This window comes from Phyllobates terribilis, unplaced genomic scaffold (genome assembly GCF_046119375.1).
Source record: "Phyllobates terribilis strain yellow unplaced genomic scaffold, ASM4611937v1 Scaffold_8__6_contigs__length_399053987, whole genome shotgun sequence".
Taxonomy (NCBI): domain Eukaryota; kingdom Metazoa; phylum Chordata; class Amphibia; order Anura; family Dendrobatidae; genus Phyllobates; species Phyllobates terribilis.
In genome coordinates, this window is record NW_027362768.1 from 146,541,533 (window position 1) to 146,557,416 (window position 15,884).

Genomic DNA, 15,884 nt, shown 5'->3' on the forward strand with positions numbered 1-15,884 from the left:
CCACAACCTCGTCCCTGATCTTATCTATCCTATAGAGCAACTCACCGTTGACTACCATACGTGGAAATACAGTATCTGTACCGGGCTGTTGGGCTACGCCGTTTACCTCTACCACCCTTTCCCGCGCCTGAGTCAGGGTGGGATCCTGTAGCTGAGCCGTCCCAAACGTGTCCCGGGACACTTCCAGCTCGGGGATTGATGGGGTCTCCTCGACCTCTCCTGCCAGCACCTCTAAGGGAAACCTATCGGGGTCACACGGCAGGTTGGTCGGGTACAGCGCCTGTAATACATTTTACCGGGGTAGAGTGGATTTTGTTTTTCCACAGAGTCCAGAACAGGGGCAAGTCTTTTCCCAACACAGTCCCATAGGGAAGAGTTTTTACCACCCCCACCACATGTTTTATATCTCCACATGGCGTGGACAAAACTACCTCCGCAGTTGGGTACTCTCGGAGGTCCCCATGGATACACACAAATCCCCGACTGGCCATCCACTGGGGTTGTCTCCTGCCACCAGCGACCCATGTACCAGAGTCACGAGGCTCCCTGAGTCCAGGAAGGCCTCCGTGCGGTACCCATTAACCAGTACCTGGCATAATTGCAGTTCACTGTCCCGGGGGTCGGCACTCGCTGTGCAGACGGTCTGGGCATACATTGAGACCCGGCGGCTATATCCGCAGTCCATGGGTTCCGTAGTCAAGGGACAATTAGCAACCACATGTCCCGGCCCCTGACACCACCAGCATATAAGGGTGGAGGTACTGTTAGGTATTATGACAGTTTGGGAGGGAATCGGTCTCCTGCCACTCTCACTCCGAGGTTCCCCTTCAGCACGGGTACGGTGCTGACTGTCCCCAGCAGAGGGACGCGACCCTTTCCCAACTCCTGGGTTGGCAGGGATCGGCGTGACAGCCGCGAGGAGGCAGAGTCGCAGATAAAGTCCTGAGTGGCTGAGTAGCGCTCGATCAGGCTGACCACCTGGTCGAGTGTGCCGAGGTCCCCTTACCCCACCCAACATTGGATAGCGGCTGGCAGAGTCCTCACCAGCCGGTCAACCACCACCCTCTCCACCATCTGGGCTGGAGACAAAGTCTCAGGCTGGAGCCACCTCTTTACCAGCTGCAGGAGATCATAAGCCTGAGACTGGGCAGGTCAGGTCTCCACATAGGCCCACGAAAACACACGCTGAGCCCTCACGTATGTATTGACCCCCAGCCAGGCAAGGATCTCACCTTTGAGCCTCTGGTAGTCATGGGCGTCCTCTTGACTTAGGTTGAAGGAGGCCTTTTGGGCATCGCCGACCAGAAACGGAGCCACCACTTCTGCCCACTGGCCGGTTGGTAGGTTTTCCCGCTCCGCTGTGCACTCATAAATGGTCAGGAAGGCTTCCACGTAGTCCTCCGGTCCCATCTTCCTCAACGCTGAGCGAACCTTGTCCCGGACCTCTCGACATTCCGGGGCTGATGCCGTCGGTGTCTCCCGCAGGGCAGCAATCTGTTTCAGCAACAGTTCGTTTGTTTTTTGCTGCTGCTGGTACAGTAGCTGTGGCTGCTGATTACGCTGCTGCTCCCGCTCCTGCTGTTGCCACTGGAGACTCTGTTGCTCCTCCTGCTGTTGCCGCTGACACTGCAGCAGCTGCTGCTGGGCGAGTGCCAGCTGCTTTAATAGCTCGTCCATTTTGTCCACGGGGTGGAACTGAAAGGTGGCAGGCCGGATTGTGGTCATGCAGCTGCTGGTGGGGTATGCCTCAGTCACAATGCCCGCATTCTCCACCAAGCTGTAAGGCGGCGGTGTTCACACCGTGCAGTAACTGAGGCAGTGACCCAAGCAGTGATCCAACATAAACAGCTTTATTCAGCAACTCACGGGTAAACAGAAAGTCCTCCGGTTCGCAGCCGGGTTAACCTGAGTCCATAAACAACGGTTGCCGTGGACAACGGCCGCGCCGGGCCGCTCAGAGCCTGACAGGTGCAGAGGCTTCCCAGGCGTGGGTTCAGCCACACTCAATCCTGCTGAGCTTTCCTGCTATGCTCCTAGCAGGTTCCAACATAGAACAACACTAATCCTTAGTGCAGGGTTTTAAAGGACCTGTGGCAAGAGCCACTGGAAAACCCGGGCTGGAGGTAGGAGGCCGCCCCACTGCCTCCTGTGACCTCCTCCAAGAAATGAAGGCCCTGCCGGGTTTTACTTAATCTGCCTTAGCCAGATAGCCTGACCAGGTCACTGCTCACCTTCATTACTGCATTGCAGCCACAGGTGAGTTTGTGACTGCAGTGCACTCCAATGGATTTAATAGGTCTCTGTACACATTCTGGGGGATATATAACGTCCCTCGTATACGATCCCGGTCACTGCCTCACAATATACTGAGAGATGTGTATGATCACTTCGATCGCTGCCTTTGCAGAGCTCAGGAGCTGATGACAAGCTTATCTAGACTGCTGCGCTCTGCGTAGAAACTGGTGGCAGCAACCAAGATGATGAAGCAGCCACTCAGTGCTGTGTATAGCTGGGGTGAATGGCAGAATTTGGCACCCCTACAGAATTTATTAAGGGCAACAAAGATCATTTCAGTGTTACATCATTCGATAAGTCTGCCCCATTGTGTTTTCAAAATGCTTCTTTAAGCCGATGTTAGTTTTTATGGTGAAGAACGGCGCACATTTATCAAGTATCAAAGTGAGACAGAAGCAAACGTTAACATTTCCGTTACAGTCGATCAGTCGTAGACTCATTTATAAGGCAATTGGAAAGCCGTCAAAGCCCAAAGAACCTTTTTATTTCTAAGCAATGAGACTGTGTTCTGGGAAAAGAAAGATTAGTACAAATGCCACACAAAGACAATCAGATGTAAAAGAGGCAATATAAATGTTTATTGATGGAATGCGTGGCATGTGTGTTGTAAGTCAGCAGGCACGGCGATCGAAGCCAAGCAGCTGTTTGAAAACACTGAATCCGAGCACAATGACCTATGAAAAAGGGAAGAAAGAAACACAAATTAGTGACATGAAAACCAAGACTGAGTAGAATGACTTTCAAAAGCGACATATTTGGTATATGGACTGGAGACTGAAATCTGTCGATATCTCGATATTTTAAAAATACATCATGACGACACTTCCATTTTGTTCCATTTTTGCCTTACTATCTGGTTAACGGTTAAAACATTAATGATCATAAATGTTTTTGTATTAATATTTTACTTTATATGCAGGTTTTATCATGTTTTGCAAATTTTCCTCTACCATGTAGAGTATGTACTGATATCCTTATGCAGGGCCGGCTCCAGGTTTTTCTGTGCCCCGGGCGAAAGAGTCTCAGTGGGCTCCTTTAATATATACAGTGCCTACAAGTAGTATTCAACCCCCTGCAGATTTAGCTGGTTGACACATGCGGAATTAACTTGGCATTGTGACATTTGTACTGTAGATCAGCCTGGAAGTGGGAAATGCACTGCAGCAAATTTTGTTTTTGCTTTTTTTTTTGTTTTTTTTTTAAAACGTTAAAAGTTAATTCAGAGTGTCATTTATTATTCAACCCCTCAAACCACAAGAATTCTGTTTGGTCCCCCTAAAGTATTAAGAAGTAGTTCAGGCACCAAGAATAATGAGCTTCACATGTGTGGATTAAAGATCTCTTTTGCCAGCCTTTTCTGATTATTTAAGACCCTCCCCAAACTTGTGAACAGCACTCAGACATGGTCAACATGGGAAAGACAAAGGAGGATTCCAAGGCCATCAGAGACAAGATCGTGGAGGGTCACAAGGCTGGCAAGGGGTACAAAACCCTTTCCAAGGAGTTGGGCCTACCTGTCTCCACTGTTGGGAGCATCATCCGTAAGTGGAAGGCTTATGGAACTACTGTTAGCCTTCCACGGCCAGGACAGCCTTTGAAAGTGTCCTCCCGTGCCGAGGCCAGGCTTGTCCGAAGAGTCAAGGCTAACCCAAGGACAACAAGGAAGGAGCTCCGGGAAGATCACATGGCAGTGGGGACATTGGTTTCAGTCAATACCATAAGTAACGTACTCCACCGCAATGGTCTCCGTTCCAGACGAGCCCGTAAGGTACCTTTACTTTCAAAGCGTCATGTCAAGGCTCGTCTACAGTTTGCTCATGATCACTTGGAGGACTCTGAGACAGACTGGTTCAAGGTTCTATGGTCTGATGAGACCAAGATCGAGAACTTTGGTGCCAACCACACACGTGACGTTTGGAGACTGGATGGCACTGCATACGACCCCAAGAATACCATCCCTACAGTCAAGCATGGTGGTGGCAACATCATGCTGTGGGGCTGTTTCTCTGCCAAGGGGTATGGCCATCTGGTCTACATCCATGGGAAGATGGATAGCACAGCCTACCTGGAGATTTTGGCCAAGAACCTCCGCTCCTCCATCAAGGATCTTAAGATGGGTCGTAATTTCATCTTCCAACAAGACAACGACCCAAAGCACACAGCCAAGAAAACCAAGGCCTTGCTCAAGAGGGAAAAAGTCAAGGTGTTGGAGTGGCCTAGTCAGTCTCCTGACCTTAACCCAATTGAAAACTTGTGGAAGGAGCTCAAGAATAAAGTCCACATGAGACACCCAAAGAACCTAGATAACTTGGAGAAGATCTGCATGGAGGAGTGGGCCAAGATAACTCCACAGACCTGTGCCGGCCTGATCAGGTCTTATAAAAGACGATTATTAGCTGTAATTGCAAACAAGGGTTATTCCACAAAATATTAAACATAGGGGTTGAATAATAATTGACCCACACTTTTATGTTTAAAATTTAATAAAATTCAACTGAGCAGCATAACTTTTTGGTTTGTAAGATTTATGGTTCTGTTCATAAAACCTACTCTCGTTTGCAGTTTGAAGGCTCTAACTTATTTGCATCTTATCAAACCAGCTAAATCTGCAGGGGGTTGAATACTACTTGTAGGCACTGTATATATATATATATATATATATATATATATATATATATAGTACAATGCAAAGATTTCACTACTTACATTACATGAGTGATATCTATTGTAAATTCCACAATAGCTCAGAAACCGGTGAATCGCTCCACACAGAATACTGGCCCCCATATAAGGCTCCATACGGAATACTGGCCCCCATATAACGCTTCATACGGAATACTGGCCCCCATATAAGGCCCCATACGGAATACTGGCCCCCATATAAGGCCCCATAAGGAATACTGGCCCCCATATAAGGCCCCATACGGAATACTGGCCCCCATATAACGCTTCATACGGAATACTGGCCCCCATATAAGGCTCCATACGGAATACTGGCCCCCATATAACGCTTCATACGGAATACTGGCCCCCATATAAGGCCCCATACGGAATACTGGCCCCCATATAAGGCCCCATAAGGAATACTGGCCCCCATATAAGGCTCCATGCGGAATACTGACCCCCATATAAGGCTCCATACGGAATACTAGCCCCCATATAAGGCTCCATACAGAATACTGGCCCCCATATAAGGCTCCATACGGAATACTGGCCCCCATATAAGGCTCCATACGGAATACTGGCCCCCATATAAGGCTCCATACGGAATACTGGCCCCCATATAAGGCTCCATACGGAATACTGGCCCCCATATAAGGCCCCATACGGAATACTGGCCCCCATAAAAGGCCCCATACGGAATACTCGCCCCCATATAAGGCTCCATACAGGATACTGGTCCCCTTATAAAGCTCCATACAGGATACTTGCCCCCATATAACGCTCCATACAGGATACTGGTCCCCTTATAAAACTCCATACAGGATACTGGCCCCCATATAACGCTCCATACAGGATACTGGTCCCCTTATAAAACTCCATACAGGATACTGGCCCCCATATAACGCTCCATACAGGATACCGGTCCCCTTATAACGCTCCATACAGGATACTGGCCCCCATATAATGCTGCATGCAGGCTGTTACCCCCACATAATGCCCCATACAGGCTGTCCCCCCCTTATAATGCTCCATGCAGGCAGTTACCCCCCACATAATGCCCCATACAGGCTGCCACCCCCCCCTTATAATGCTCCATGCAGGCTGTTCCCCACCACATAATGCCCCATACAGGCTGTCCCCCCCCCCCTTATAATGCCCCATGCAGGCTGTTCCCCGCCACATAATGCACTATGCAGGCTGCCCCCCCTTTATAATGCCCCATGCAGGCTGTTCCCCACCTTATAATGCCCCATGCAGGATGTCACCCCCCCTCTTTATAATGCCCCATGCTGGATGCCCCCCCCTCTCTTTATAATGCCCCATGCAGGATGCCCCCCCTCTCTTTATAATGCCCGATGCTGGATGCCCCCCCCTCTCTTTATAATGCCCCATGCAGGATGCCCCCCCTCTCTTTATAATGCCCCATGCAGGATGCCCCCCCCCCTCTCTTTATACTGCCCCATGCCTCCATACATTAAAAAAAAAAAAATCAAATACTCACCTCCCTTCTCCTCACCTGCTACCTGCTGCCCACTGCTCGGGTCCGAACTCCAGCGTTGTCGGCGTCTTCCCGCTCAGCGCTCCCTGTGACGGCTCAGGGGAGGGCGCAGTGTAAAGACGTCACCGCGCCCTCTGACCTGAGACGTCACAGGGAGCGCAGAGCAGGAAGACAGCTGATCTGCGGAGGCACGGGGGGGAGGAGAGGTAAGTATCCCGCTGCCGGGGCCCTGAGTAAGCGGCGGAGAAGGGCGGGCGCTGACACCGCTCTCCTCCGCCCATAGCCCAGCGTGGTGCGCGACCACCAGTGGGCCCCTCTGCCTGCTCAGGGCCCCGGCATTTGCCCGGGTGCGCCGGGTGCTGACGCCGGCCCTGTCCTTATGGTTCAGCTAAGTGTTTTGGCAAAACTGGAATTGAATCCAAAAGGGAAGAGAGATATTAAAAAGAGATGAGCAAATAGATTTGAAGAAAATCAAAAGCACTAGGAATGGCACAAAAAAAATCAGATTTACCAAAATCCAAATGTTTTGTGACTCGACTTCTCTTGAATCCAGAAAAGTGGCAGCCAGCCAGGTCAGCATATTTCTGGACTCATTTTAGGACAAGTAAGGGGTTAAAAAACAATAAACCACACATTGACCCACACATGTACTCCTTACCTGGTCCTCCATTGGTTCCCTCTGGCTTTTAGCACTGACTACTAGGCCTCCAACACGACCCACGCCAAATACACTGCATGCACATCATTGACATCTATGATGTGTGTTTAGCTGAGGTCATGTGACGTGCGATTCATGTCATAGACATCAATGACATGCTGCAGTCTAGTCAGCGTGAGACATGATGGAGACCTAGGAGTCAGTGCCTGCAAACCATGGGGGAGTAAGGATAGGGCAGAGAGCTGTGAGGGCAGGACAGATGATAGGCAAGGTGAGTAAAATATTTTTTGTTTAGTGTTTTTTAAAAGACCTTTCTCAGCCCATATGGCAGAGGATTATCTTCTGTCATATGCGTCAATAGAGCAGCATTTGGAGTTTCACATCACTGATTACTCAGCAGCAGGTAACAAACACAGCTCAGCATCACTCATTTTCTCTATATAGAGCCCCATCCTGCAGTATATCACTCCTTTCAGCACCTTATATACAACCCCATCTTGCAATATATCATGCCTCTCAGCCCCTGATATGAAGCCTCATCCTTTGGTATATCACTCCTCTCAGCATCTCATATAGAGCCCCATCCTGCAATACATTGTGGCGCTCTGCTGTGCATTGGTGCCACAGAACCCAGAAGGGTGCATGGATGGACTTCTCCACAAGAGGCCCTCACACATTCACACACCTCCACCCTACCACCTCAGAGCAGCAGAGGGAGCCCTGATAGGGATATATAAAGGGAGGGTGGAGGCTGGCAGCTCAGTTTAGTTTCAGATGAGTTCCTGCTGAGACACAGAGAGGGACAGAGCTCAGAGTGAGCTGAGAGTGCTGAGAGTGTGCTGACGCTCAGAGAGCAGTGAAGAAAGCAGCAAGCTGGCTGCTGTGCTTAGGCGAGCCAAGGCCTACAGCACGTGTGGAAGCCTAGTGAGGGCCTTGAGTGGGCCGAAGGCGAGAGGAGAAAGAAGAAGTAGTGAGTGGGCAGAGAAGCATATCAGGCTCACCCCGATATATATACCGGACACAGGGTCCGCGCCTGCAGGGACCCTTTACGCCCAGTAGGAATCACCAGAATCCCTGGAGGACTACAGGTCCCAGGTTCACCAAACACTGACTAAAGTACCAGGGCTAGGAGTCACACAGGTCCCAGCGTCCAGGGAGAGTGATCTCCAAAGAGAAGGCCCTACCACCAGGTCAGCAGGTGCAGAGAGAGGCAGTAAACCAAGCTAGGCCCAGATCAAGGCAGGCCAGAAGCTTAGAGAATAAAGCAACGGATCAGGAGGCCCTATACCCGCTCACTGGGGAGAGTCCGGAAGTGCGCCCTTCACCTGGAGTACCCTGGACAATGCCTGCAGCATCACCAGTAAAGGTACTGAAGCTTACCCCTGTGTGAGTATCCATCCTTCCTTCGGGACCGTCCTGCCGTCTCTCCCCTGCACCACCATCCAGTACATCCCCCACGCTGCCCTGAGGCCGGTCCACCTGTGGGGAGCCATTCCATCACAAGATGCCCTACCATCTGCCTCAGAGGACTGCTGCGCAGCGGCGGCACCCCGTAGCCGCATTCCACAGGTGGCGTCACGAATAATCCCAAAAACCCCATATAATAGAAGTTCCCCTTTTCACTGACCGCCCTGGGTCACGTACCGGGCCAGCCACCGTGATATCTCCCGGCAACCAGAGGCCCGCTGCCGAGTACCCCACGGCCCTGGGGGCACGTCAATATCACTTCTTTCAGCCCCTGAATATTCAGACCCATCCTGCAAGATATCATTCCTCTCAGCCCTTTTATACACAACCCCATCCTTCAGTATATCTTTCCTTTCGGTACCCTCTATGCACAGCTCCATCCTACAGTATATCACTCCTCTCATCCCCCTGTAAACAGCCACATCCTGCAGTACATCGCTCCTCTTAGCTACCAGCACAAAAGCACACCATTGCTTTTTGCTATGAGCCCCACACTGTAAGGAAGGAGGTTCTGCCCTTTCCAGTGACAACATCTTTCACAGGAACAGCTCCATTCTAGACACGACCCAGAGCAGAGCTATGCCGGCATAAAGCCAGCAGAGACACACTGCACTGTACATGATTATCCAGAAGCACTAGAACTACAGGTGGAAGGTTTCAATGGCAACAGGAGGGTACACAGACCCTGGCGAGGCATATTTTGGGGAATAATATATGCAAAACAGGGCAGATTTTAAACTTAGATATGTACAAATGAGTAAATATATGTACAATATTATAAGACCACATTGTGATTTTGGGAATAACCCTTTAAAATGTACTTCTTCTTTAAATGGTCTAACCTATTGATGTACACTCCAAATTACAACCTATTCCAAGACATTTCTGACGTGCCCCCTGGGCCGTGGGAGTACTCGGCAGCCGGGCCTCTGGTTGCTTGGGGAATATCACGGTGGCTGGCCCTTTCCGTGACCCAGGGTGGTCAGTAAAAAGGGGGAAAGATTTATAGGGGATTTGGGGAAAGTTTGTGATGCCACCTGTGGAATGCGGCAAAAGGGGTGCCGCCGCTGCGGAGCAGTCCTCTGGAGCTGGTGTTATGGCAGCAGGGGTGGTGTGGCTCTCCACAGGTAGAGCTTAGCTCCAGGGCAGTGTAAAGTAAATGGAGGTCGTGCTGAGCGCTGTGGTGCAGAGAGGGAATGTTGGCGCGGATGAAATAATTGGACAGAGGCGGTACAGTGCAGTCATCCGAGGTTTTACTCACAATTCTTAAGACAGTCCACAGGTGCACTGTACAGGTGAAGGCCTCCCGTGTCGCGCTGTGTTCACTGGGCAGGGGTTCAATCCTTCCTCAGGGAATTTGGGAATGCCTGGCAGAACCCCACTTTTCCGTGTTCTTCTCTAGACCGACTTCACACTGGGTCTCTCTCCCTCCTGCTCTGCGCTGCCCAATCTCAATCCTGTTCGGGTACTCTGAAGTCCGTTACACAGTCGGAGTTACACAGAGTTGCTTGACCCTCAAGGGACTAGAATGCGGCTTCGATCCCTATGTCTTCTGACAGATGTGGGGCGTACGGGTGCAGTCCTGCACGCGCTGTACCCCCTAGGATCCCTTCTGAAATGGAGCCTACTCCCTCCTCCCCTCCTAGGCCTCCCAACTTGGCCCTACTTATGGAGCAGAGCTCCTAATGAGACTCTGCTCCCGGACCGTTCTTCTGAACTGTCCCGAGCTGTTCTTCTGAACTGCTCCACTCTCAACTGATCTGCCACCCTAAGATGGCTTCCCTATTTTATACTCCTACCAAAGTGCTCCCTCTAACTACTTCCTCCACCCACACCCACTACTGGTTCCCCCTACCTTTGGGCCCCCCCCCCCTTGCTCCAGCCATGGTGAGGGCTCAGCAGCTGCGCTCTGCATGTTGCCCTTCTAGCTGGCCTGGAGCAGTGTAGTGTTGGATGCAGGTGTTGGGGTTCCGTGCAGCACTCCCTCCTTACCTGAGAGAAGGGAGACACCACACCTCTAGGTGAGGTGCAGTACCTCTGTGGCGACTGAACCCTCAGGGGCGCCACATTTCCACTAGGACTTACAATAATAACTCTTTTATTATCATATTTTTGTCACATTGCTTCTACATAATGAATTTTTGCACAAAAACCTTCAGTCTTCTTTCTCCTTTTCAACGTGCTGCAAAAATTAAAAATCTGAACAAAAATTTGCTTTGTGTAAAATTCATTATGAAGGATCAGACTTGGGCTAGGAGGGATGCAGCTTATTCTCATGCAAAGCATAACATTCTTCTGACACTTTCCAGAACTGGAGGTGCATGTTATTTCCAAAGTAAACATAAAAAACTATGCAGCTGAAGCTTTTCTGAGATTGGTACATTGGTAAACTAAAAACCTGCTGAAAATATGTTACTGGCCATAACATAGACTGGAAGTAATGAAGATGTCTGTACAGAATGAATTTCAGAGCTGATGAAATGATCTATACGTACTTGTTACAATGACAGCTGAGCTCAAGATGGTCCTTGTACATTGATTGTTGTTACAGTTGCAAGGAAACATCTCTGAAACAATCTGTCTGGGTCTTGGGGTTGGTTATCACAGTCCAATTTATGGCTCAGAAAATGCCGCTTAAAGCCGTTGGGCACTGTTGATTGGCTGGATCTGCTGGGACCTTCCAAAGAGTTTTGTTCTATGCCTAAAGTAAAAAAAGCAGGAATTTACTATTAATTATAGTATCATATATTGCAGCTGCATTTCACAGAAATACTGAGAATGAGTCACATTTTTAGTATTTTTCTTCCAGAGCAAAATTTTAGTTCAAAAATGATTTATTGGAAATAGTACATATAGTCCAATTCTTTTAGCTACACAAAAACCAAGGTTCACCAAAATGGATTTAAATAGAATCTGTCATTTGCTAAAAACATGTTTTCCTTTACCTGGTGTAAATGCTGCTGTTCTCCTGAATCCGGCATTGTTTTTCTTTTGTTCTTGCGCCTCTCCGTTCCTGAGATAAGGCACTTTTTTCCTTGTCTATAAGCCTTGTCTTGTTAGAAACTGGGCATAATTATCAAGAACACTTCCATAAAAAAAGAGCTGATTGCCACACCCACTTGGATAAAAACAACTAGATTTACACACAGGGAAGAGAAAGCCACATCTCAACAATGGAGAGGAGCAGGAACAAAAGTGAGTCAACTCTAGATTCATGAGAACAGTGGCATTTACGTGGCGCCCCTGCGGGTCCAGGTGCCACAGAGGTATTGCATCTCACCCAGAGGTGTGGTACCCCACTCTCAGGTAAGGAGGGAGCACTACCTGGGACCCACACACCCACATCCAACACACTCCACTTCAGTAGGGAAGGGCGAGATTGCTCCTAAGGGAGAGCACAGTCCCTAATTCCTAGCTGGAGGGTGGAACTAGGTAGAGGAGGTGGGTGGAGGAAGAAGTTCAGTGGAGCACAGAGGGTAGGAGTATAAAAAGAAGGGTAGAAATGACTCGCCCCCTGGGCCGTGGGGTACCCGGAACCGGGCCTTCTGGTGTACGGTGCTGATGGGGGTAGTAGTGTCAACCCGATCCCGTGGCTCAGGGTGGTCAGACCAAGTAGTGGCAGTCTATTTATCAGTGTTTTGAATGTCCGACTACGCCACCCATGGATTGCGGTCAGAGATAACCGCCGCTGCGAGGCAGACCGCTGAGGCTGGTGTTGGTGTGCAGCACAGGGGTAGGATAACTCCCCACGGGAAGAGTGTAGCCTCAGGGCAGTGTAGGTGGATGCTGGGAGTGATGGTGCCGGCGCAGCAGAAATCACACAAAGTCCAATGATGCAGTCCAGGATCTTTTACTCACAGTTGTTATCCAAGTCACTTCTGTCAGCAATGACAGCCCAAACCGTGCTGCGTCCACCAGGTGAGGGGCTCGGTCAACCCCCAGGCAACTCAGGAGCATGGCACAGGACCCCCTTCTGTCCTTTCTCTGGCCTCTCGTGCCCCACCAGTGACCAAACTTCTGTCCAGCTACCGCGGACCGTGTCGGGTAAGCGTTGGCCTCCGCTTCCCGCTATCCTATATGGCGCCTTCCTAGCAGGTTTGGCGGGGGTCCCTTCTGCCTTCTTGTTTCTGGAGCCCTTCCACTCCTCTGTCTCTTCTCCTTCCTTCCTTCTCCTTCTCCTCTTTTCCTCTCCGGCCCCGGCCTTCTCTCTAGGCCTGCCTCGTGGAGCTGAGCTCAGGCTGAGCCGCGGCTCCCTGTCAGCTCTGACTGAACTGAACTCTCTACTCCTTTACTCTGCTCTGCTTCTGCTCTGACTTAAGATGGCTCCCACCTTTTATCTGCTTCTCTGTATCTGAGCTCAGGTGACCTGCACCCAATGAGCTCCTTCCTGTGCTCCAGAAACCATCCCCTTTCTGCTCCTACACCACTGGGTTCTCTCCCCCCTCCCCACTCCAGCCAGCAACATGGTCAGTTGTGCCTGCAATATGGGAGCACCGTCGAGCTGTCCCCCGGAAATGGGGAGTGTATGTATGTGCAGCTAACTGAGCCCTGGTCCACACTCCATCCTTACCTGGGAGTGGAATATCACACCTCTGGTTGAGGTGCAATACCCCTGTGGCAACCGAGCCCTTGGGGTGCCACAGAAAGTTCTAGAGAGAGTCTGTTGGGAGTGAGAGAGGAGTCAGTTGGGAGCTGGGAGCTCAGAAGAAGCTCTACTCAGGAGAGCAAGGAAAGAGAGAGGAGTCGGGCCCAGTCAAGGAGGCCCAGGAGAAAGAAAGAGTGGAAAGAAGACGGGAGCAGTGAGGAGGACTCCAGAGAGACAGAAGGGATCCCAGGGGCACGGCGAGTGCAGAGACCACCCGTGCGCCCGAATTCACGCTGACGTGGAGGGATCAGGCCACAGTAGGGGACCAGCCCCAGCCTAGTGGAGTACTTTAGGTCTCAGCTAGCAAACTGGAGGCTGTGGCATTTCAGGTGCTGCAGCCACACTCCACACTTAATCGCCGAAAAGGTGGCCATAGAGGACCAAGGGGACAAAGATTATGTTGCCCGACAAGGCCCGTGGCTACTGGCTTGGGACACTGAGCGTGAGGTGCAGGGCAGGAGGGTGAGAGCCAGCGCAGTGAGACAACCTTGAGAGGTACATAGAACGGGGTCCCGTCCAAGTGCTCCTGAGATACCTGAGAGTTTGCTTGATCACTTCCCCGCAGGACACAGGACGACGTGGGCGGTTACACACCGGTAACTGTAACTTGGAGAACTTAAGAACTGTGAGTAAAACCTGAAGACTGCACCCCACTGTGTCCTTGGCTAATTACTGCATCACCTGCCCTGCACTACACTGCACCGACAACATCTACCTCATAAAATCACCATATACTGCACTGGAGCTTAGCTCTGCCCGTGGAGAGCTGAACCAACTCTGCTGCGTCACCATCAGCCCCAGTGGATCTGCACCGCAGCGGTGGCCCCATATAGCCACATACCACGGGTGGCGTCACAAACACTATCCCAAAAAACTTTATTCCCCTTTTCTTTAATTATTTGACCGCCCGGGGCCACAGACCGGGTCACTGCCACCGTGACTACCCTGAAAAGGACCGGCCCGGCTACAGAGTACCCCACGGCCCCAGAGGGCGCGTCATTTACACCAGGTAAAAATAATTTATAAATGTATGGCAACTAACAGGTCCTCTTTAAAAGCCACATATTTGGCCTAAACAATGTTACCATAGCAATGGACAAGAGAGTGCCATCATTCAAAGGCAGTAGGGGGGCTCAGAAGTTAGCACTGTTGCTTTGCAGTGTAGGATGGTAGCTATCAACTTCCCTGTCAAATCCTGGCTGATGACAGCCCATTCTTGCCTAATCAAATCTTGGAGTTTATCACAAATTTTGTTTGCCCTCCTGCTTTTTGAAAATTGTTAAGATACCCCTCTTTATTCATGGCCGTGTTCTTAGGAAAAATTGCACTCCATGGATGAAAAGCAACCCAAGACATAAATGATTTCAGGGTCCTTTAATGTTAGCAGACACAAGACTCATGGTAGCGCTCACCTTTTCTTCTCTGGGCAACGCAGAAGGACTAAGAGGATTCCCTTGCCCTCTTACTTGTCTTTCACTATCTCGGGAGTCTTCGATTACCCTGCTGTCTAAGCCATCTCTCTCACAAACTCAATAACCTACTAATTTCCACTCAACTACAAAGGCTGACAAACAGCACACTGTTCTGTTTGCACCATCCCTTTTCCTTCCCTGTCCGGCACTACATCTTCCTGTCCTCTGGAGCTCTCCTTCTTCAGGATGAAGCTCTCATCAGTCAGTTTCCCTTATTATAGTCCACACAAATTCTTTAATGAGACGTTAGATTTATTGGTTTAACTGATACAAGAGAGATGAAGTCAGGAACAATCCAACTAAGACAAGGATCAAGAAGGGAAATTTTTGCACTTTTTGGCACAGTCATTTTCAGTGTATAGAGAAATATTTTTCAAATGTTGTGTATACAGCGCTTATACATTTTTCGCAGCATGTAGGTGTCAGGAGTAAATTATCATGCCTTTGTTAGTCTCTTTGTCTCTTCATATTTTCAAGGTTTCAGCAAGCCTGAACAATGTATTCTCTTCGTATTCATCTGCATTTATAACATTTCCGATGTTCACATCTCCCAGGCAGCCAGCAGAATGAGCACTGATTACATTCCAATCCTTTCTTTTAGAAATCCCAAGGTTGAGAGATATACTGTATAATGCTCCTTGTTTCTGTGCCGCATCTGTTTCAGTACTTTTATATGTATATATGTTTATTTTTGTTCCGATTTTATGCAATGTGGATCTCATTTCTATCTTTCTAACTTTAATTTTATAACATCATCAGACTTATATTGTCATCACAATAGTAACATTGTAAGGTGGATAAAGCAACAAGCCGATCACTATAATTCTATAGCCCTTTCACGACATGCTCCGTACATGTACTGCACATGCCGTGTCCCCCCCTTTGGTGCGGGCTCCGGCGCTGAGCCTGCACTTTTCCGGGCACATGTCAGCTGATTCTTACAGCTGACATGTGCCCGTAACAGCCGCAGGTGGAATTGCGATCTATCCGCGGCTGTTAACTAGTTAAATGCCGCTGTTAAACTCTGACTGCTGCATTTAACTCACGCTTCCGGGAAGCACGTTGTTGGCTCCGCCCATCGGCAACCCTGTGGTTGGCGTTCATAGCAGATGAGCACATAGCTGAAGCCCTGCTATGTGTAACAGAGGCGATCGGACAATTGCAGCTTCAAGTCTCCTAGGGTGA

The 15,884-nt window shown here is 49.8% G+C and overlaps 1 protein-coding gene across 1 annotated transcript in view; it reads right to left on the reverse strand.

Moving 5' to 3' along the window:
- Positions 1–2,856: 2,856 nt before the first annotated feature.
- The window catches only part of SHISAL2A (shisa like 2A), a 142,818-nt gene continuing 129,790 nt past the window's right edge, over positions 2,857–15,884 (reverse strand). The window contains exons 3-4 of the mRNA XM_073642632.1: positions 11,078–11,283; positions 2,857–2,969 (exon numbers count right to left, since the gene is read on the reverse strand). Of these exons, the coding sequence (XP_073498733.1) occupies positions 11,099–11,283 (185 nt within the window). The 3' untranslated portion in view covers positions 2,857–2,969; positions 11,078–11,098. The remainder of the gene's footprint in view (positions 2,970–11,077; positions 11,284–15,884) is intronic.